We start from the raw sequence: 25,198 nt of genomic DNA on the forward strand, positions 1-25,198 counted from the left end.
TGTTATCCTTGTTACACAAGAAGGCTAGACTGCATATAGGAATGCAAAAGCTGCATTGATTGTTTATTAGCAGAGCCTGAACTTAAGTGGGAAACAAAGTGATTGCCTTAAGGTCCAGATCTGGCTACATGCGATAACCACATCCTGAAATGACGTAAATAAACAGACTGCAAAGACAACATTTTCAAACAAATGATAAAGGCAAGTAGTCAGAAATCGGCTGAAAATGGAAGGGTTTGGGATTAAGTTGTACCGTTATACGCCGTATGGCTTTATTTTAAATGAAAAATTAGAACTAATATTTCCAAACTTTAATTAATTTCGTAGTAAGTAAACGACTGTATTTATGCTAATCGTTACTTAGAGCTTCTATAATTGTTAATCATCGAGATTATATTTATCTTAAATTTTGACGATATAATGCTTTACATATAGTATATGGAGAGCATATATTAGAGAGCAAATTCCTACTGAAATTAGTTTCAGTACATTCCTAAACAATTCCTCCCTTTTTTTTACTGAAATATAGGAAAAAAGTAATTATTCTATTCAAATGTAGAATCATATTAAGTTCGGTAAAATTTCTAATAGTTCCTTTTTTTTTTACAACGGTGTAACATAAAAAAAAAAAAGATTCTGAGTTCTAAGAATAAACAATTCGTTTAAAACAAAACAAAGATCGAAAAAAGAATGCCCGCATCTTTCAAGACCGAGTAGGTATGAGATACCGAAACTATATTTAGTTTTTATTCTGGAAAAAAGAGCGATAAGCATTCATCAATCCTTCAGCGAACGTTGACAGTTGGCGTCATTTCTGGCGATATTCCTGCCGGTAACCCTGGAGTCGCGTGGCCGCGAGTTTTGTCAGCGAGTTTCTGTTTCAGACGAATCAGAGTTACCATGATTGCGCGCTTGGATTTATTCTACGTTCCAGAAAAAAATCAGCGGCACGTGTTTCTTGTTTCGCGCCTTGCTTAAAAACTTTTCGTTCGCATTTGTGGTGTAAGAAAAATCGTCTGCTTATAAATCGCAATGAATATGTTGTCTGAAAATGAGGAATTGGCCAAACTGGTTGACGGGGCTTACAAAGTAAGTGATTTTTTTTCTTCCAAAAGGCAATATGCCAGTTTAAAAACTTCTGTTCTTAATTTATTTTGTTGTAAGAGGAAGGTTGATAACCCGGTAGTGGAATGATGACAAACATTATAGAAATATTTTCATGATATAAATTAATTAAAAGGATAAATAATTTATATTATGAAGAACGATCCACGAATATTATAATATCGTATTCATTTATAAGCTAGCGTTGGTTGTATTTCCACAAACTAATTTTTTAACTTGTTATTCATTATTTTTCATTAAAGCATATTTCAATTTAATTTCAATGAAATAAAAATGTACAGCATTTATGGAAAGTTTGCATTGTAAATAAAATATTATGAAATATGTAGTTTAATTGAATGCCATCTTGATAAGAATTGTTTTTGAAATTAAATGTTTATTTCTGCATAAATATAAATATTTTGTAACGTAATAAATAATAAGAAATGTTATAAAATAACTGCTACAACTATAGTTAGAAAAAATATTTATTGAAAGAATATCATTAAATAATAAATAAGTACGTACGAACTAAATTTTAATGTTCTTAGTTGATTGACGTTTCAAATTTAGAATTAAAAATTTCATAAATAATATTTCGTTTCAAATAATATATATAATATCGCTAGATAACTAATCGTGTTTTCGTTGAAGCGAGTTTAAGGTTATTTAAATATTTATTTAGCATTTTATTATTTGATAAATGCGTTTCGATTATGTGATTTAACTCGAAGCGCTCTTCACAAAGTTGTTTGTAATAATTTATTTGAAATCAAACTGTTTTTAAATTGTTTACTGATAACTAATAATTTCATGTTGTAAATACATTTAATAATCATTTTTGAGAAATATTTTGGAACCTGAAAGAGATATAAAATAGAATAGACATTTATAAAGCTCATTTCATGTGGTGTTGATTCTTATTGGTATTCGGAATGTATAATATGTGAAAAAAAAGTGTTCTGTATTTGAATAGAAATTCTGAATAAATTTCCTGCGCTTCTAATTGTTGGACATGGAAGCTGGAAGAATAATTCTGATGAAATAAATATTATTCGTATCGAACAGTAAATACAAAAAAAAAAATTCTTCTTTAAATGCTTCCTGTCTACTTAATGGAATGGTTATAATTTTGTCATCTTTGAAATTGGGTTTTCTTGACGAATGATTCTGCTATTGACATCGGAAAAATAAATTCTAGAATAAAAATATGCACACAATAATATTTTTTAAAAAACCGTTTGCAATATACATTTAAAAATAAACAATCAATGTTTTTATTTTGCAAAAACTAAAAAAAAAAGCATTTTGCCATTGAGTAAAATGTTAGCAACATGCTAAGTTTTGAAAATTCTGTGTATTGTTTCATATAATTAACTATATAAAAAATTTTATGTACAAAAAAATCAATCTATCTAATTACCAAAAGTTGAATCCAATTATTATTAACAAAAAATATATAATATTTCCCATATAAATGAGTTTTTCCACATTTGTAAATTTTATTAAAGTATGGCTGTTTTCCCTAAATGTTTTAATTTTTTTTAATATTCAAAAGTGAAGAAAATGGTTTGGATCCTGTTTTTTATTCAGTTTCACTATTATGGTTTTAGAAGAAAAAAGTAAAATGGGTAAAGGCATTTTTATTTTTTTCAAAAATTATGCCGATGAAAAATAATTCTCGTTTTTTAAAAGATAATTTGTGAAAACTTTAGATGGATGCTATAAATTTTGCTTGGATTATCTGATTGTAAAAATCAAATTTCCGATTTAATAATATTTGGAACATATTTTTTTCAACTCTTCTAATCATCTTAAATAAATTAAATTGGAATTAATTGCAGTTTAATTTTTCTCAACTTTCAAACTATGCGTAAAAATCCAAGGTTCGACAAGGAAACGTAATTCATTCCACTAAGAATCATTTTTACAGTTAAGATTTTGTAAATGATGCGAGTTTTTCTATAAATGGCTTGATTCTTGAATTTCATATCTGATTGTATCGAAAGTAAAAATTTTGTTTGTAAATTATGACAGGATATGATAATTTTTTTAGAAATAAAATATTTTGATAAATAGAGGCATAACAAGTTCGTACAAAATTGGCTGCCTTTGACCAATACATTCAGGAAAGTAATTAATTAATGGTAAAAGCACGGTTTAAGGGGTGAGGGTTCCAGATTCGAATCACGATTTCTCCGAAGAAACACAACATAAGAGACATCAGTTCAGTCTGTCGAAATTAAAAGTTATTTGTGCTGATGTTGTGGGAAACTTAAAGAAAAGTGGTGCTGGCTCAATCGTCGTTTTCTTCATCTGACCGCTATTCAGAAATTAGAGATACTCTTGTTTGTTCAAAACTGAATGTGATGTAACTAAACGGAATTAGTAAATTTAGCGTAAAGAAAAAGATCTCTGTAACTTGCTTGTAAGGTTCCAGATCTTAAGGTATACCTAGTGCATTTATCTTTAGCATGATAATACATTCAGAAGGGAGGGGTGGGCATTGAAGAAGATTCTAGCATTTTCAATATATCGCTTGTTATTGCTAGTTCCGTTTACATTTAGAAAATATTAAGAATGAAAACAGCATAAATTTGCGCTTCCATTTCAAATTTTAAGAATTTGAGTTTCTCTGATTTATAACTTAACTAATATATTAAACTGATTATACTGCAATATAGGTACAACTCTAGCCTTTATTAGACAAAATACGAACAGTTAGATGTTTCGTGGCTGTAAGCAGTACACATTCTGAGATAATTTTCTTTACTTATATAAAAGCTCAATGTGTGTGTGTGTGTGTGTGTGTGTTGGCGCTCCACAGGCCAAACCGTTTAACCTACAGCTACCAAATTTGGTACATGTATACCTTGAAGGTCAGGAATGTGCACCTCGGAGCCCTTTTTTTTAAATTTTTAATTAGAATATTAATTAGTTAAAAATTAAGCAAAATTTTGGCGTTTTTCCGCTATAATATTACAGCACAAAATTGATTTCTACAACATGTTGAAGATGAAAAAATAATCTTTTCACTGATACTTACGTTTTAATCAACTAATTAAATTTCTATTTTTAATGAATTTTTAAAAAATCTATTCTACTATTATAAATGTGAAAGTTCGGATTGATGGATGGATGTTAGTTACTTAATCACGCCATAATGGTTGAACGGAATTGGATGAAATTTGGCTCAGAGATAAATTATAGTCTGGAATAAGACATAGGCTACTATTTATTCCAGTTAATTGAATGGTCAATTTTTTATCAATTAAAAACTAACTTTCCCGCCAAAAAGTCTTAATTTTCCCACCGCCAAATGAGTAAGGCTTGTTTTTTCCCCCTACGCTAACGAGAGTAGGCTTAACATGTTTTCGACCGATTATTTCAAACGATTCTGTTTATTTTCTTAGTGTTTTATGCATTTAAAATTAAACATTGTTAATGAATCGATCTGTTCATGATGAATCTGAGAAAATTTTGTTCAAAAATTCTTGAGATATTACATAAATTAAGAAAAATGTTCTTTAGTGCCCATAAGATTTAGATGCTCTGCAACTCTATTCTCAGTACACATATTAAAAAAAATGCTTCGTTTCAGTAAAAAAATGTTCTTGTATTAATTACAGTTTTAATCATTTCCACTTTAATTTAAAGTATAAATTCTACGGGAGCTAACAGAAAATTAGAGATATACATATTATGTTATAGCTGAAGGCTTTTATAATATTAGGAGTGAATTATATGACTATAAAAATTTGAAGCTTTAAAATATTTTGATGAAGAAGCTATTAAAGTAGGAGTTACGTAAAATATTTAATTATTACAGTTTTAATGAGCATTAAGATTGACCCACCGACTGGTCGACAAAGGCTAGTTTTAAGTAAGTTGATCAATTTAGTTTCACTTTTCAAGACATATTTAGCATGATAATGATTTTTTAAAGTAAATATTTATTTTATTAACTTTGTGATTGTGTTTAGTTTGAGGATCCAGGACTAGAACTTTTCAACGATTGTACTTCGTTAAAGGGTGTTGCGCATACAAATGAGCCAATTTTCTTTATGCGTAATTGCTAATTCTGTAAGTGATCAGAATTCACTCTATTGCTAAATTCAAACATCTCCACCGTTCATTTTTCTACTCATCCCTATTTTGATTCAATAAACGTCACTAGACGCATGCGCAAAAGCGCGGATGGTTCCTGAATCCGAAAATGAACTTGTGTATTTTTATTTACCAGGCTATATTTACCAGATTTCAGACTACCACTTGTTTTCGCATACAATATCGTTGAAGCAGATGTTCGGTTTAAGAAACAAGGTGAATTTTATTGAAGCATATAGGAAACTGATACCAGTGTTAATGAGCATGAGTATTATACACAATGAGTTTTGCTCATTGAATTTGTATTTTTTACAAACTAATTTCTTTAACGGGGAAAAAGTTTTTGTAATTCTTTGCACTCGGATGCGTGATTACTCTCTAAATATAAGGACTTGTTTATTGCTACAAATATATAATATAAGTGTTATAAGTTGAATTTCCTCTTAACAATCTATCTACATCTTTTTACCACTTTGTAGGTATTTTTTAACAATCAATATTAATAAATAAAACATCGAAATGATGCACTGTCTTAAATGGTGCCTGAGAGGAGACATCTGAGTGCGAAGTGTTAATTGACATGTTTGTGGCCCGCTCTTACATAGTAGCCAGGTTATAAATTTGTAATTGAATACAAGCCTTGTTTCATGTAAAATTGAATTGGTATTCTAAAGTTGAAGTTTCCATTTTATGCTACTTCATGCCCATGGTGATCACTTAGATTAAGCTTAAGTAATCCTGGTAATGGTGGAAATTATAAAACGTAAGTGATTAAAACATATATACGAAGATGTTTTTCTATATTCATGTGAGAAGTGAAAATTGGGTAAATTTGAAATGGCTATTTATCAAGTAAGATTAGCCAGAGTGGTCGTCCAAAAACTTTCTCGCATATTCTCTAATAAACTTATCATGCCAGAGAACTCCTTGCATGGCATAGACGTATTAACGAAATATTAACCTTTGGCTTGGATTTAGCATTTTTACTGAATCTATCGTATCAACTTTGGCGATTAATCCCTGGCTTGCGGTTAAAAGTATTCGAAAATTTATGATTTAGACATGTTTATCTCATTCGATTGATTTGACATAAAACTACATTTGTAGTCAGAAAATCTCATACCGAATTTCTTATATTTAAGTCATTGCATTTTTTAATTATCTCATTTATGTGTTTCTGAAAATAAAGACCAACAGATAGTTCAACGCATATCTATCTCTTTTCATTTTGTAATTATCGTGGGTAAAATCCTAGATGGGCCCACCTCTTGGCGACTTATTTGAAATCTCGCCAAGTTGACTACTAATTGAATATTTATTATTATTTTTCAATTAAAAAACGGTACTTGAAGGCCAGAAATAATTATAAATAAAATAATTATAATAAACATAATAAATAAATAATAATAATTGATAATAATAAATAGTAATAAATAATAATAAAATAAATAAAAATAAATAATAAGTAAAATAAAATAAATAAAAAACAAAAATAAATTTAAAAATACCGTCTAGGTTGCCGCATTGGCGACGATATCGCCACTCGTTTGGCGAGAATTCAAATGACGCCAAGAGGTGGGCTGTGCTAGGATTCACCCATTATCGTGTTAATTTATATTCGAATTATCAGACAAACGGACTTCCTCTAAATGGATTTTGGCCAAACGTTTATAGAAATCTACAAATTTGGTATAAAGGCCGTATACTTGATTTCATTTTTCTAGCTCAAACAGTTTTTCAATTATCTTTGTCATAAAAAATGGTTTATAAAAATGTTTTTCGAACTCGGGAAGTCTAGAACGTGGATATTCATCAAAATCTCTATTCGAATTTTTTGTGGATCACTATACTTTCTCTATATTACGAACAGGAGAAAGTAAAAGTCATTAAAAAATAAAATTAAGTTGTATATTATAAGAGTGCAGTGATTAAACTGAAAAAATGCGAAAACGTCAAACGATATTTTCACTATTCTTTGTTGAGCGAGATTAATTAAAAGTAAGAAACCAAATAATTACTAGCGCCATCTAAAAGTGACGGCATTTCATGGAACCCCTGAACAATATCAATCTGCTAATGGAGTCCTGCAGTGATACTGTCGCCAGTTCAGTAATCGTAGATGAAGGATTACGTTTCGAGTTCTATTCCACTGAAATTCTCTGTTCCAATGAACCTGTTGCATGTTAAATCTTGTAGCATTAGTGTCATAAGTACTCTTTTGTGGTATGCAAACTCAAAGAATGGGATGGATTCTGTTCTATTATACATCTCATAACCAGACCATACATAGAATTTATGACGTCAAATTTTTACTTTCTCGTATATGTAGTATAGAGTAGAGCAAAAATCAAAAAATTCGAACTCCAGATTTTGACGAATCTCCACGTTTTAGACCTTAGAAAATGTCCGTCTATCTGTCTATCTGTGACAAAGATAACTCAAAAACGCTTTGAACGAAAGAAGGATGAAACATGGTATATGCCCTTTATACCAAATTTACAGATTTGTATCGCATTTTGAGTAAAATCTGTTCTGTGGAATTCTCTGTATCCGGCTATTCGAATCTAAGTTAAAACGATAATTACAAACAAAGACAGCTAGACAGATAAAATTCAGTATACAGATTTAATATTTATACAGATAATATACACATGCTGAATCTTGAGCCAAATCCAACCACGAGTTGACTGTCTGTCGGTCTGTATTTTCAGAAACAAGTAAACAGCGATCATTCAAAAATGCGTTGACATAAATATATCAAATTTGATATGAGATTTTCCGATTAGGAGTGCAGTTTTGTGTAAAATTTTTGTTACAATCGGTTGAGAAGATCCTGTCTACAATACAGTTTCGATTTTTAGATACTATTAACTTATGCTAGCGATTAATCGCCAAATAACTCGCCAAGGATGCTAAAGTTGCGCCAAAAATTAATATTTTATAACTTTTGTATGCCAATGTACGTCATGTAAGGCGTTCTCTTACATGTTAAGTTTGTTAGAGAGTATGCTAGAAAGTTTTGAGGTGACCACATCTGCTAGTTGAATCAAAGTTTTATCTTTAAAAAAAAAAAATCTTTCATTCAGTGGTATTGTAATGGATATTTCTGATGGATTATAAATGTTTAATTTTAAATCAAAAATCTTTTTAACACTCTTTATTTAAAAAAAAAAAATCAAGAAGTTTATTGTGTAGAGTTTATTTCTTGAATATATCGTTTTTGCAAAATCTTCAGTTTCACATTATTAGAATCAATATATATTTACTCCATGGTGTCGCGATTACGGAGAGGGTGAGGGGAAATAGATGCTCCTGGCTTAAATGATTCCATGGAGACAAATGTTAATGGATTTATGTTCCTTTTAAAAGCCAGCAATGAAAAAAAAAAAAACCATGCCCTAGAGGCCATTTAAACTTGCAAAATCACTTATGATTATTAGGAATGAAGAAATTAATTATACACTGGGTGGCCTTTATTGTCGCTACACCATAAGTCTTGCTGCATTTTTTTGTTGGTAGATTTCTGTAATTATGTTAAAATAGTTAGATGCCTTGGGTTTTAATTAAATGAAGCTGATTATCCCATTTTTTTAATTATCAGTAATTATGCTCATTTAAAAATGATGCGGTAAATTTAATTTTTAAATCATTTTAATCTTAACGGTAGGTTTCTAATTTTCTGAGGATTTTTCCATGTTGAACCGTTATGATGCATAGAAAATGTTACTTTTTTGTGCACAAAATAGTTATAAACCAGGATTTTTTTTGATGCCGTCGAGCATATTTCTGATAAGAATCAAAACGGTAATTCTAATGCAGATTTATTTTACTATTTTAAAATTCATCTGTTGCCGATAAGGTTGTCTTCGTTAGTTTTTTTTTTTTTTTAATAAAAAATAACTTGAAATATTTATTCTGTACCTTTAAGCTTTTTTATGTATTAAAGGAAATGACTCGGAATTTTCAGCCCGAAATAGAATTCTTTCAAAATACCTCAAAATCGTACTCCGGAACCTTACAATTTCTACTTTAAACTTTCTAAGTCAGCTGAAAAGTTAAGCGATTGTTTATCTTTGATCTCCTGCTCGCTCGGCGCAAACCGCTTCCTGCCATCCCCTGTCCGTCCTAATCCAAATAAAAAAAAAAGTGCGGCGGGCTTAATGGGGCTGCCTTAATGTGCATTGTTTTGTGTAACTTCCATTAAATGGGTTCACAGGAGGAACTAGGAAAGGGCGGTTAATGAAGATCAGCACCGCGTGTCACTTTCACTCAGTCATCCTGGCCGGACTCGCTCGAGTTTTGCGGGATTCTCATCGATGAAGAGATTCATGCAGAGCTGAGGATGGGACAAACTGCTTAGTGGAAATATAAGATAGTGTATTTGTAGATGGTAATAATGATTAAGAAAATGATTTGGTATTTAAAATGTTCAGTTCATAATCTTTTGGTTATCTTAATTTTCTCGAATCCCATGAATGTATAGCAGAACAAAAAGTAATTTATGACGACAAAATAAGACGAATGTATATCATAAAATTTTATTATAAGATTAACGATAAAGAGTAAAATGTTAGTTGCTATAGGCGATAGCGAGGACCGAACTCGCAAACTGATGCTTCAAAAGCCAAGTAACAAGACCATAAGACAAAAGTAATTACTCATGTCCCGTAGCTGTTATCTGGCTTATAAAAGCTTCATGTTTTGTAAAATTAATAAAAAAGTGTGATATTTTTTTTAAATTCCTTTTTATTTAATTTAATTTAAATTTTTTTTTATTTAAGCATATGTGTAGCAACTTTATTATCGGAATTTTAAACCATAGTTTCTGAAGTCTAAATATAACTCTTTGCACTTCAACATCTATTTATTTAATTGACCACATTCTGTTGTGGTCTCTTTGTGTCTCTTTTCTTTATTCACCATTACGTGTTGCGGGAACTGTCCGTCTTATTGTACCTCTTCTATTCACTGGAACTTTAGAATCTCGAATATGAACTAAATTGCATCACCGCAACTGCTTTGTAACTGTTAACTGACTGACACTTCATCTGGAAACAGGGGATAACAGCCATTGTTTGCTATAAATCCTAATATCCTACGTCTTTCAAGTTCAACATAACTCACTGGAATGGTCTCCGCAAAACTTTCTGGTATACTCTGTAATAAAAATGATATACCACTGAACGCCTAGTATGGGATTTGAGTATAATAGTTGTTAAATTCACGCCAAAGATTAATGTTTCATATTTTTACTGAATCTATCGTGTCATCCTTGGCGAGTTTTTTGGCAATTAATCCCTGGTACGAGATGAAAATTATCCCAAAATCGAATTTGAGCCTTAGACGAATGGAACAAAGATTTGATACAAAACTGCATTTGTAGTAAAAAAAAAAAAAATGTAGTCAAATTTGATAAATTTTAAGTCATTGCGTCATGCATTTTAAGTCATGTGGTTGATAATGTCTAAAAATCGAACTTGTGATTTAGATGCGGGCGTTTTCCACTTTCGACTGAAACAAAACTTTGTTAAAAAGCTACACTTGTAGTCACAAAATCTCATGCCAAATTTAATACATTGAACTCGTTACGTTTACATATTTCTGAAAGTATAGACAGACAGATGATCAACCTCATTGAATATTGTTCAAAATTTGATAGGTGTCTTCACTTGAGATGCCAAATTTTATCCATCTAGTTCTCTTCGTTTTGTAGCTACCGAGTTGACTTAAATGCGAGCAGCTGGACAGACATAATTTCCTCTGAACGGAATTTGCTCAAAATTAGTTTAAAATCTACAAATTTGGTGTAAAGATCGCATGCCAAATTTCATTTGTCTTTCTAAAAGCGGTTTTTTTAGTTATCTTTGTCACAGACAGACAGACAGGTGGACATTTTGTAAAAATGTTTTTCGAACTCATAGAAGTCTAAAACGTGGAGATTCGTCAAAATCTCCAGTTCGAATTTTTTGACGAATTCAAAGTGTTAGCTAATTTAAGAAGACATGCATTCTATGTTAAAAATATTAACAAATATAAATTCGGAATTTAAAAAACGTAATGAATTATTTAAACTATATAACTTAAAATTAAAAATTTAAATATAAATACTAATTTGTCATATATAGTGTCTGTATACTTCTTAAATTATTTTATTTCACCATCTTTAAGAATTAAAAGTAATTTATCTGATATTTCAAAATGTATACAACTCAGTAAAATAGTGTTTATTTAACCTTTCACGGCAGTCCTTGCAATAAGTCGAGAACTACAGATTTCAATTGTTTTGCGAAATGGGCTTACATTTTGTAAATAACAAACAAAACTAGGCCTATTTTCTCACCATAATTTACACCCAGACTTCCGAGCATTTTAGGAATTTTCCAATCTGGGTGGGCTGAGCATTTTATTTTTTGTTCCATTCGATTTATTCAAGTAACGCAACTACGGCGAAAATTCCACTTAGAGCAAACGATATCGAACGGGAAAGGAAAATTCAATTACGATTCTTTTCGCATGTGTTGCTGGGTTTGGAACAACCGGCTTATTTTAGTTGAAATCGGCGTTCTTTGTAAGAATCGTCTGCGCGGAGATTACAAACGTTAAGTTCGAGACTGATTTTGAGACATATTTTCCGACGCTATGAGATTCTAGTTTAGATCTTAATTTTAAAAAAGCGGCGGCAGGATTCGATTTTCTCCAGGAAAAAAAAAAATCGTAATTCTGATTGAGTTGAAAGAACTGTTGAACTAGTTCAAGAACTTTCTTGCTCTTATGATAATATATTTACTTGAACTAGAAATATCCATTCTTCTGGAATGTAAATTACTAAAATTATTTGGTCACATACGTTAGTAGTTTTATTGATTGCTTATATATGGTTTCAATTTTTTAAAATATAAATAAGAATTTTTTTTTATATATAAGATCGTACTTTTTTCTTTAGCATTTCTGGTATTTGTTGTCGATTTAAATATCGGTTTCTTAATAAAAAAAATAATAAAACGAAAATTTGTTATCAGTGCAGTTTAATAAAATTATTATATTGTTCCTAAAGACTTTCGCGCTTTTTTTAAAAATAAAAATACTCGGTGTTTTTATTCTCATTTTTGTATGAGAATAATCGTCTGACATTTTTAACTCCTTTCGAAACCTGGTTTTCATACTTATTATGCCCATATGAATAAGGACATGAGGAATTTTTTTTTTTGCTTTTAAATACTTAATTTTTCATGTTTGTAAGGAGGAATTTTATAGTCAATTTTTCACTTACCTTCCAATATTCTATAATTCTGAAATTATGTTTAGTTATTGTGTTCCGATTAAATATTCCAATAGCTTTAGACTTCTTAATCATAAACTAATATATTAGCTTTGCTAAAATTAATTTTATAGTGATGGCATCATTTAGAATTTATTTTCTGAAATATTAATTTTTAATAGCTTTGCTAAAATTAATTTTATAGTGATGGCATAGTTTAGAATTTATTTTCTGAAATATTAATTTTTAGATTCTATTATATTTATAAACATAAATTAAGAAATATGTTAAATATTAAAACACACACAAAAAAAAAAGGTTTGAAATACGCTTATATTAATGTGGTTAAAAATGGGAAATAAGAATTTTTATCCAAAATCCAATAATTTTATGAAGAAATTTACAATGAAAACATGAGGAAAATCCGAATGTTTATTAAAAGTTGTAATTTAAGTGTAAGAACTATATAAAGTTAAGAATATTTTATATAGTTAATATTATCAGTATCTCAAGATTTCATGATTTTATTTTGATATTCGTAGTTTTTTTTTTTTTTTTATGAAAGTAAAGCTTTGTGAAAGACAAATGGAAGTAAAAATTTAAGAATATTATAAGAATTAAAATATTCTTAGAATAAGAACTTTATTATCAGGAACTAGAATATCTAATATTCTAGCAGAATATTAAATGTTTAAATTATATGTGAAGTAGAATATTTATTCTTAGAAATTTAATTTAATTAATTTTTTAGATTTAAAAAGCTGCTTTTCCTTTTTAGAGTTTTTGTTGTAAAAAATTATTCAGATTTGCAGTCACTTAATTTTATTAAATAGTTTTATTTTGTCTTCCACGGTTTAAAAAAAAAGAAATGATTGTTGGTTTTAAGAAATTCTCTAAATTTTAATCCATGTCACTTGTTGAGGACCATCTGGAATAGAAATATTATTATTAATAATAAAACGTATATAAAATTCCAAATTTATAAAATTGTAAATTACTTAAGAAAATAAAAATAAAAAAGCCTTAATTGTATATTAACACGAAAATGTTTACAGTTATATGTTAAAGACCTAGTGAACACATGTATACACGTTATGTATCACGCAAATGGTAGCTTATTTGCTTTTGATAGTTCGAATCATATTCTTGATAAATATAATTTTACTTATAAACAAATATATTACAAGGAAGAGAAATTATTGCAAATTATTAAATTTGTTTAATATGAATAAAAATAATTCAATAATGGACAAGAAAAAAGACAATAGCGCACAAGAAGAATCATTGGATGATTTTTTTTCTTCTACGAAATGGACATTTTTTCAATCATTAACTTCTTTTTACATTATTTAATTCTAATGTCACTGTTTTTACTACATTCACGTGATAACACGTGGCGTATAAATTATTCAAACTATTTTTTACAAAAGCTTGCAAGTCATTAAAATAGAATTATCAAGTATTTTCTTTTCATAGAATTCTAATAATAAAAGAATGAATTATTTTTGAATTATAGTGGCATGTTTAATGCTTCAAATTTATAAAGTTAAGTAATCGAATTATAATAATTTAATTATAAAATATCGAAGTTTTTAGCGTTCAAATTGTATTCAATGAATCAAATGAAAAACATCATATCTTCAATATCAAGTTTCCGATAATTTCATGTATACCAACTATAAACTTTTGAAACTGAAGGGCAATTATAATATATGTTTCTTGTTTATAATTATGGATTTGAGTTCTCGATACGCATTTATTGATTAGCTGTACGCATCTATCATGCCGTACAATGCCGACACATCCCGGGATTCTCAGTAAGATGAGCCGCAAGGATGACTCACAAATGCTGCTCTTCATCGCGATCATTTGTTAGGGCCGCCATCACAAATCATCTTCTGATAACGTTACAGGCCGGCATCTATCATCATCTGAAATGCGCATGGAAGAAAGCGGACAAGGAAATGAATGATCGAGCAATTCCTGCGAGATGGTTAAACAAAAAAAAATCAGGAGCATGTTTCGGATAGTACATAAATTTTCGGGTGGTACATAATGTATTTTTTGTGGCATATTTTTGTTGTTTTCTTTACTTGAGTAAACAAGGACCAAAGTTCTTGCTAGGTATGTATATTTTTGGAATATTTATTTCGTAGCGTAGATTTAGGTGAATCAAAATCTGTAAGAATATTTGACTGTTCTTTTATAATAAATATTGATAACTTTTAACTATTTAATCACTGTTCCTTGTCATACGGGCATCGAATTATTCGGAAACTGCGAAATCGAAAACATTTAAAGGCGCTACAATTCGACACACAAAATGACACATAATCCACAAACCATTCTAATAATATTCTATGAATTGTTAATTTGATCTGGTAGATGGCGCATGCCCGAAATGGGAAGCAACACTTTTTTGATCATAAAGAAAATGAAATAATTGAAGAGGAAGAAGCGAATATACAGGCTGACTGCAGTAATATGTTTACACTAATCCAGAAATGTTCAGAAATACGACCTTGCTAGCCTTTTTTTTTTTTTTTTTTTTAGCTTCTTAGATGACAAATAAGAATCTTCAAATTTGTAATATTTTTCATTCCATTTGAAAAAACGACGTTTTTAACTTTCGAGGGTACGAAATATACAAAGGAAGAATATTGAAATTGTCAAAAAGAAAAAAAAAAAAAAATCGAATTTGAGGTTGTGACGATTCTATGCAATCCAGACCTCCTTCAGTTCCAAAAATTTTTGAGAGTTATGTTTATTTGTCTGTCAGTCTGTTTGAACACAACTCAGCAACGCTTTGAGTTAGACGAATGGAATTCGAATTATGAATTTTACAGCAAATTTGTAGATTTGTATCATATTTTGAACAATCTCGTAGAAAGGGGGGGGGGAGGAATCATAACCACTTCTTATAGCGCTTGAGTACTTTCATCCTGTTAAGTGAATCAAAATGTATACTGCTTGTTATTAGGGGAAAAAATCTCATGGCTGCAGCTGAAATATAAGAATCTGGTGGATATGTCTGGACCGTCCATGGTTCCCCGACTTAAACCCACTGGATTTCTTTCTGAACATGAAGTGATTGGTGAACTGTCTATCCCCTCCTCTTCTCAGATACTGGATGAATAGAGATGAATAATAATTCCCTTTGTTACCAAAGTAAATGAATTTCAGTCATAACTCTTCGTCAAATATAGTAAAACTTGCTGCGTCCAATCTCTTTTCTATTTTTTTTTATTACAAATTCTTCCAGATAATCAATGTATTTAAAGCAATTTTAATTTAACCCTTTAAAGGGCCATTTTTTTTAGTCATTATGTTTAAATATTTTTAGGCTTGAAATTAGAATAAGAAAAGGGATTCATTTGGCTTATTAGATAAATTTAATTTGATTAATTAATTTGGTTCATTAATAATTAACAAATCAAGACACATCGTTTTGTGTAAGATAAAGAACTGAAGCATCTATGTTTGTCTTTCTACAAAAATTTGTCAGAACTGATGCCAACCTACATAATTTCATACAAAGATTGATAAATTTGGTGGGAAGCATACTTCCCACGGCCCTAGAAAGGGTTAAATAAATTGGAAAAGAAATTAAAAGTATGTATTGCCTATTCTCAGACACTGAAACCGTCCGCGCTTTTGCGCATGCGCTAAGAGGGTTGGTTTCACACAAATTAGTCGACAAGGAATATGGTGGAGAATATGTTTGTACTTATTTTTACTTATTATGTTTACATGTTTATACTTATTAGCTGTAACAACTGTAATAAACCTTAACATACTATATAAATAATAATTACAAAAATATCGAATTAAAATAAAATATTACGGTTCATAATGAAAAACGGAGGGGGAGGGGAGATGAAAGAAAATGCATATATCAGAACGAAAATCAAGGCATTACAAAGAATTCCAAAAATGCACTCCTCTTGCTGCACATCTCCCGTCTGCCAAGTAGAATGATCCAAAAGAGATTGTCTGGAGTTCCTGAAACGAACAATAGAAGCAAAAGTTTTCGATACACCAAAAAATATGAACATTATTTCTTAGCGAAATTAAAATCTTTTTTTTTCTTTGTTGATCAAAAGATTGTGGGCTAGATATTTCATAATAATGGATATCATTACCATTTATATTCTGATCTTATATTTCGGCTTATAAAAATCCAGAGTTCCCGAATCTTTAATAATGCCCAACCCTTATCTCAGAAAAACTAAAATGATCGATTCCGTTAATCTTAACTGTAAGTAAGGGAAAATAATAAAAATAAATCGCAAAGATTGAAATAGTTATCAGAGTAGATAGTGGACCCTGAGTTCATTATTAAGCGACGTTGAAGAAACTGAATAAATAATCAATATTTGCTTGGGTTAGCCGTTCTTCTTGTAATGGATTGTAAGCCCCGAGTGGTTCGGTAATATCGGTTATTGAAGCCGTAAGTTCCTGGAAGTGGATACAGTATTTATGAAAACATTGGACAGAATGCAACCTTTTTTATTTCATTTTTTATTTTAGTTGGATGTTGCCTTTTGTATTATAAAAATATTGATTTCGACTTCAATATTAATAAAAATTTTGGGAATATTACTTGAATTTTCGAGTGGAATTTCAGAGGAAATTGCTATAACTTTTTTGTTTTCAAAACTTTTCTGTGAAATAGCTTAGTTTTTATATTAGTGTTGTTAAAGTTCGCGAATTCATTCAACATTATAACGCTGAATTTTATATCAATAAATTTGATATTTTCAAGGAAGTAGTTGTATATAAAATACTAAGAGTTTAAGCTATTAAAAATATATAACATGATATGAGTGTTTTCTACTATATAATATGTGCAGAAAGTGGGGTGTTTCCTTTCCTATAAACTAGGTCCAAATTTTGATGCAGATTTTTAATATTGCTATCAGAATTAGAAATATACTAAATTTCATTAGGCAGATTTGATAAAAAAAATTTAATTTACCTAATATCAGATATTTATCTATTCTGATAAAGATCTCTGTTAAAAACTTGACAAAATTTTAATATTAAATTTGAATGCAAAATTTCACCCGTCTAGCTCTTTGCATTTTTGAATTATGCTCCCATAGACATGGAAGAACGAACAAACTGACTTCTCATTGATGGATTTCGTTCAAAATTGTTTGGAAATCAGTAAATTCAGTGAAGTCTCATACTTGATTTCATGCCTGAAATTATCTTGCGTTTTTCAGTTATTCCATTCACTTATTGACACTCAAACAAATCGCAATTCCAATCACAGGTAGTCATCTACTCAAATGTTTCTTCTATATTCTCCAATAAAGGTATTACCCCTGTGGCATGTTGAATTGAACGAGGATAGAATCTGGGACATTGTGGTTCGCAGTCGAGTAACATGACCACAATACAAAAGCAATTGCTCGTGTAGCGTAGCTGTTAACTGGCTTATAAGCTTTCACTACACCACCCTCTCACATAAAATTATGATTTTTGAGCAAAACTATGAACGCCGCGAGTATCGAAATTTTTATTTTCATTTACGAGAGTTTTATACTTTGCTGTAATGCAAAGAAAACCGATTTTATTATTAACTGCATGGTATTGGCGTTATGGAAATTTGGTTCTTAGTGTGATTTTAGCGTATGATATTTGGTGATGAATTGCTGACATACGGCTAATCACAATATGCATTAAAATCAAATATATTTTGGTCGCCGTTTCTTTCGATCGATTAAAATCAAAATTCGATTCAAAATTAGTTTTATTCACAGATCACATACAGAATTTCATTCATTTAGGTCGTTGCGTATTGGGTTATCACGTAAAAAGCTTGAGAATGTACAAACTGAAAATCAATCAACCTTTTGATTTGACTTGGTTCAAAATTTTATAAATGAATTCTCTATATCAAATTCCATCCATCTAGTTCTTTTGTTTTATAATTATCTCTTTAACCTGTACTGTGATAGCCAGATATACTTCCTCTTAATCCATATCGTTCGAAATTTGATAAAAATCTACAATTCTGACTTGAATATCTGATACTAAATTTTAACCACCTAGCTCAAATCATTTTTGAATTTTCTTGTTGACAGACAGAATAATAGACAAAAAGTAACGCCAAAAATATGTTTTTACGATTCAGAGAGATTCGTCATTCATTTCAAGGTCGAACTCCATTAATATCGTATAGAGAAAGTATATAAATTAAAAAAAAATCATGATATTCTTTGTTAAATACGATTTTCTTGTTTCGTTTTATAGTGAATTAACCCTTTGCACTCAGATGGTGACTCTTACTCATCATTCAAGACGGTGCATCATTTTGACGTTTTATTTATTTATTTATTTTTCTATTTTTATTGTTAAAAACGCTTATGGAATGGTAAAAATATGTAAATTAATTTTTCGAAGAAATTCGACTTAAAACATTTATGTATTTTTATTTTTCAGAGCAATAAAATCATTGTATCAGGTGAAAAATTATACATCGAATTACTTTACCGAGTGCTAAGGGTTAAAGTAGTATGAGTAATATATATATATAATGTGTGTGTGTGTGTGTGTGTGTGTGTGTAATAACATATATATATATATATATAATGATATTTTAAACTCTTAATTTAATCCAAATTAATTTCCAAGATTTTATCTTAATTTAGCCCATTGTAACTTCATTCTAAAATAATCTCTTATTTCGTGATCCAATTCCACTTTCGGTTTAATTAATTCCTTTGTAAAAATAATGCGCCATCAGTACTACGTATCAAATGAAAGTGATATTTTCTGTGCCCTTGAAAAAATGCCAACGGTCACCACGTGTATTGAATTGGCGAATGGCTAGAAATCCTATGTTATATAAAACTAGTGATCATTTGTTCGGCCCTTTTTCCTTTTTGCCTTCTGCCTTTGTGCCGCGCTGCGCCTTCTTGTAAATAATCAGGTTTGCCTCTCGAAAGAGAATAAAAACGAAAGTAAAACTACAAAGTCTCTTTACTGCTTCGAACCTGCATTCTACTTAAACCAAAAATATATTACATATTATTTAGCCGACAGGATTCGAAAAATATTACATATAATATATGAAGTAAAAGTTCATATTCGTAATTTGTATAGCAGCAAATATAAAGAATCTTTTGCTTGAATTTAGCTAATGAAAATTTCAACTCCAAATAAACTTATCAAGTTACGAGTATATCCTTGAATTTCTGCGGATGCCACCGGAAGCAAATTCTTAAAATAGATATATGGCGGACCGGTATATATACTATAGACTTCAGATGGTTTAAACATCCTACTTTATATGGGTCTCTCTATCCCGGAGTGAAAAGTATATCCCGATTCAACCAGAATTTAAATCATATAGCTAAACTACTCTGAACTTGTTACTTTTTTTGTGTGGGAGGGGGGCTATTAATTGCTGACACTGGTACCCGAATATCGCATATGTATTATCGACAGCTTTTGCTGACTGGTTAAAATCAACATTTGTCATAATTACATACATCTCAAAATTGCATATTAAATTCCTTTTTATTTGAACCATTACGTTTTTGAATGAATGCCCTTACGTGCATGGAAAAGTGTCAACCCTTTGACAGATTTATCTCCCAATTTGATATGAATCTACATTTTAGATAATAAACCTGCGTACCAACTCTTAATCAACATATACAGTTAATCCATAGATAATAATCTGTGTACCAACTGTACCATCTAGCTCTTTACATTTGTAATTATATTCTGAATGGAATTCGTTTTTTGGTCGAAATATGCAAATTAAGTATGAAAACCATATACCAAATTTCATCTATCTAGCTGAAAGCGATTTTCAGTTATCGTGTTCACAGACAGACAAGATTTCGAAAATGTATTTTTCGGATTCTAGGGGGTCGGAAATTGGAAGATTCGTCAAAATCTAGAATTCGATGTTTTTAATGACCACAATACCTTCTTTCTATTTTTATATTTCAGTAATGAGAAAATAAGTCTTTTATTTCTCTATACCTGATCCACCCTCCAAGTGCGTCAGGTCGTATTTGAACCACCCTGAACACAAACTCACACGATATCATATCAAAAGTTGATGTTGAAAACTCTTAAAATAGCATCGTCATTAAGCATCATTTTTCTTCCGGGGTTGGTCTCATTATTTTGGAAAATAAAGTTCAGTATTCTATTTCCTGGTTTTATCCAATGCTATCAATTTTCATCTGACGACGCTATTATTATCCCAGTGCAATCGTTTAAGCAAATGATTTGTGCTAACTTTTAGTTTATTTTTTATTTAAATCACTAGTTTATTTTTGCGAAAACCTCTTGCTTTAGTAAAAATTCAAAAAAAAAAAAAATAAATAAATAAATAAATTAATTAATTAATCGCATTTTCTTTTTGTCATTTTGTAGAATTTTGTAATAAATTGTATCTAATTTTTCGAGCTTTACATAAAATTTTGGCAATCAAACGATTTCTATCGAAATGATATATTTTTATCCCTTAAATCTTACATGGAAGTTTTTTTAATGAAAAAAAATTTGGTGAAAAAAAGACATTTTAATATTTTTTGTGTGTTGCGCCAATGATTGCATGAGGGAAAATTAATCAGTTTCCTCGTATCTGAATTCAGCTTCAAGCGATACCCGACACTCGATGTTTCTGTCATCGAAATCAGTCTCAAGAATTTTGTGTTTTTCGTGTGTCGTTAGTTGACCAGTTGCCGTGCATCTCCCGTACGTCAACAAGATTGTGTGATTGCCGCCCAGCTGTGTTGACTCAGATGCCACCTGTCGAAGAAAAAGACAACGGAAGCAAAATCTATCTTCTTGGTTTCTTCTATTCCAGGAACAGAAGAAATATGAAAGACCGAAACGATTTGAAAATATAATAAAATATTATATTTACTTTTTTTTTCATTTTTAAGAAATCTAATGTTAATTTTAAAAATCGGACAACACCCATTACATATTTTTTGAATCAGATAAATTTAATTAAAAATTATCTTTTATTACATACTTTTATTTTTAGTAATTTTCCACTTTTCAATCTTGATATAAATTTTTATTAAATCCATTATCAGGTGGCGCCACAAGTACTGTATTAATTAAAATAATTTTAGTGATTCCTTTATTTTTTTAATTTATGGATAGTTAATTCTTAAATTATTAATCAGCATATGCAATTGCTCAAAATGCCAAATTTCACATATCAGAGAATCTGGTGATAAGGCCGGAAGGGCACCAAGTTCGAAACCCAATTCTAAGAACTGACGTTAAGTAGGTCTGGTGACGCTGAATCCATCGGAGACAAAGGTCGTTCTTTGGTTATAAAAATAATGGAGAAATGCCAGCTTAGATGGCATCCTCGTCATCTGATCATGATTGTTTTCAAAACTGGACTTAAATATATATAATTTAGCTAGCACATCAGGGAGCAAGTGAAAAAATAGATTTCAAAATTCCATATTTATAACATAAAGCAAGACTAAAGTGTTTATAAATATGTAATTTATAGATAATTTGATTATAAATAGCCTAGTTCAGAAAGGGTCCAGATTAATTGGTTCTCCAAAGGATCTTGTTTGAGATTATACAATGCAGCAAGAAGCATAATTTGTGTCATCTGTTATGCTCTCTTTAAAATGCAAGATGCACTTGTTAATGTTACTAACAAGTGATGTGTCCGCGTTACCATGGAAGAGAAATTCAGTAGCTTCTGAGAGTAAAGACCCCTGACTTCTAGCTCATATGAAGATGACACTCACATACTCGCTTGCACGACCCCTTTTTACAGGGGGGGGGGGGGCATACCTCACAGATAGAACACAGGGGAAGAACAAGCATAGCTGAACTCGAACTCGAACCCGAACCCGGGACGCCCAAATCACGGGGAAGACGCGCTACCTCTAAACCAGGACGCCGGCTACTAGCAAGTGTATTTTGAATTTTAAAAATCCGCCTATTATTTTCACTGAATGAGAAATATGAATTGAATTATGGATATTCAAATGATAATCTCTCTCTTAATCACTATCTAAGACAGTGGAAGTAAATAACAGCAATTAATCATTTTTTTACTGAATTAATTGGCGTGCTTTCATTTAATGCTATTCATTTGCGTATGCTTACATTTTCGAGAAAAACACGCGCAATGACAATCTGAGAATGAACTGTTAATGCTGAAAACTTCAATATCAACTATTTTTCCTTAATAAAAAGTATCCATAAAATTCTGAAACATATGCAGGTTATACAAAAAAAAAAAAAAAAAGACGCACTTTTATTTTCTCAAAAAAAGTTTTTGTTTTGTTTTTTATTTTTACTTTGTGTTACCGCATGACAGTAGTTAATCACTAAAATAAAAAGCTCCAAAGATATGTTAATTGGAGCCAATGACTCATCGCCAATTGCATACAGGTAATACATAAAGTGTACTAACACTCAAGTCTTGCCATTTAATTAGTAAATCCAAAATTTATCTTGCACAACCACTTATTGAGCAAACTTATTATCATGCCTTTATTCTGTTCATCTGTTGTGTACGGAGGTTAAGAACCTTGTATGCAAGCACTCCGTGACACTTCCCTCAAATAAGCAAATTAAAGATTTTAAAAATTCCATAAACAATCTTTTTCATATATGACATAATGTAGGGATTTTTCAATGGTATGTGCATCGTTACATGGTCTAAAGAATATTAATGGTTAGGGATGAAAAATATATGCATATAATTAAAAACATATGTCGCACGTACTCATAGGATCACCGAGATAAAATGACGAAGATGGCAATATGCATCTATATACATCGTACAATATGTATCAGATTCATATATCTCCAAATCTTAAACGAATAGGGTCGAGGAGATAAGTAATTGAATCTCAAAACTGATACTGAGTACCTGATACTCTTATTCTGTATCAATTTTGTGTGCCTGATACTTTTACATATTTAATCTTATGTCTGATCGTCTGACTATACCAATTACAAAAATTCCTTTCGGCAAGCTGAATGCCCTTACATCTCGGGTACTATCTAGCGACATAAATTTTTGAATTTGAAACAGTCAAAATTAAGGCTTGAAAAATTATCGAAAAACTTTAAATATAAAAGTTGTTCGTCTTAACGAGGTGCTAATTTGGCTGATTGGATTTATTTTTCTGTCTTCAATATTAAGAAAGTTATAGCGAAATGAAAATTTCAACCACCCACCATTTCCACCCTCTTTGAGCTAGATGGGCCATTTAGGAACTCATCCCAGATTTTCACATTTCTAACAATATATAATTTCCAAAGTTTTATCTTTATTCAGCCCATATTAATTTCATTCTAAAATACTCTCTTATTTTCTGATCCAATTCCACCTTTTTTATTTAATTAATGCAACAGTAGCTCTATAAAATTGCCGAGATAAACAAGTTCCCACACTCAGAGTAGAGGGACAAAAATTTATCAAACAAATTCTTTTAAAAGATACCTAATTTTCCCTTACCTAAATTGACACGTGTAAAGAAATCCTTATCAAAATCTCACAGTATATAATCATGGAGATAAATTTTTCATTAGATTTTTTTCTCTTTTCGCTCTTGTGTTGTTCTGTTTTGATGTTCTCGTCGTTTCTGCCTGTACATAAATTATGCCTCCCGGGATGGAATCAAGGCGAAGTTTAAAAATTTGAATGCGATATCTTTCTCCTCGGCCACGACTCTACTTTAAAAATTATATATTTACATATATAAACTTTTGAACGAAGGGTGGTTTTGTGTTCTAGGGACCATGATAGGTGAAGATCAGCGGAAATTTTCCCTAAGTCTTGTGATGTGGACCATTGCAATAGGTAGTCTTCCTACACGAATCTACCTAAAAATCGTTATCTTGGTTTAAAACAGATTATTGCAATTATTGGTTTTTATGGGTAAAATATTGTAGTTGAACTGGCATAATAATAATATAATATATTGAGATACTCGACCTTTAACACAACTTCCAGATACGGGATAGACAAATCTTCACTGCAAACCGTGCAGCAACGAAGCACTTACAAATCGCTCTTGTTCACAATCTTAAATTAACTCAGTCAAATTGCCATCATCAACCGCACAGGGCGAAGCTGCGGTTTCGGCGACTTTCCTGTTAAAAATCGCCTTCACCCCGCCGTTCCTAACTCAATGTTCTGCTGAAATAAATCCCCTCTCGGCAGTCCACCTATTTACTTCAATTAAAGTCGACGTCTTAATCCCTCGCCAAATGACAACGGGGAACACAAAAGTAATTAGTATTAACGCTTCCGGATCAGCAAGGGGGTGCGCTGGCGAGTAAAAGGTCAGGGGCCACTGGTCATATATTATTATTATCCCCCCTCTTTTGTCAGTGAGTAACGAAGTTTGGACGAGCTGCCGGCATGTTATGTTTTTGCCTGTTCTTTTTCGCGCAACCATTCGGATATTCCCAGGGGTTGTTCGCATTTTCACTTTTCTGCTAGGTGAAAATAGGAAATGGCAGTTGTTTTGGCGGGAAAAAATGGAAGACCGGGAAACGTGTAATTAAAGGCAAAAGATTGGTGTTTGATGAAATGGAGTGGGTTGTCGCTGTAGGGGGGGCTTCGGCTAAGAATTAAAACGGGAGCACATTAATCAAGGGCTGGATTCTTGAAGTGAAGCTTCTAACAAGGGCTTAATTTTTGGTCTTATTAACAGGAAGATCAATCTTTATGACATTGGCATCGCCTTAAGAAAT

At 30.7% G+C, this 25,198-nt stretch overlaps 1 protein-coding gene across 1 annotated transcript in view; it reads left to right on the plus strand.

Moving 5' to 3' along the window:
- The first annotated feature begins 888 nt into the window (after window positions 1-888).
- The window catches only part of LOC129966697 (brain-specific angiogenesis inhibitor 1-associated protein 2-like), a 163,813-nt gene continuing 139,503 nt past the window's right edge, over window positions 889-25,198 (plus strand). The window contains exon 1 of the mRNA XM_056081216.1: window positions 889-1,089. Coding sequence (XP_055937191.1) covers window positions 1,033-1,089 — 57 coding nt within the window. The 5' untranslated portion in view covers window positions 889-1,032. The remainder of the gene's footprint in view (window positions 1,090-25,198) is intronic.

Source organism: Argiope bruennichi, chromosome 4 (assembly GCF_947563725.1).
Source record: "Argiope bruennichi chromosome 4, qqArgBrue1.1, whole genome shotgun sequence".
NCBI classification, from domain to species: domain Eukaryota; kingdom Metazoa; phylum Arthropoda; class Arachnida; order Araneae; family Araneidae; genus Argiope; species Argiope bruennichi.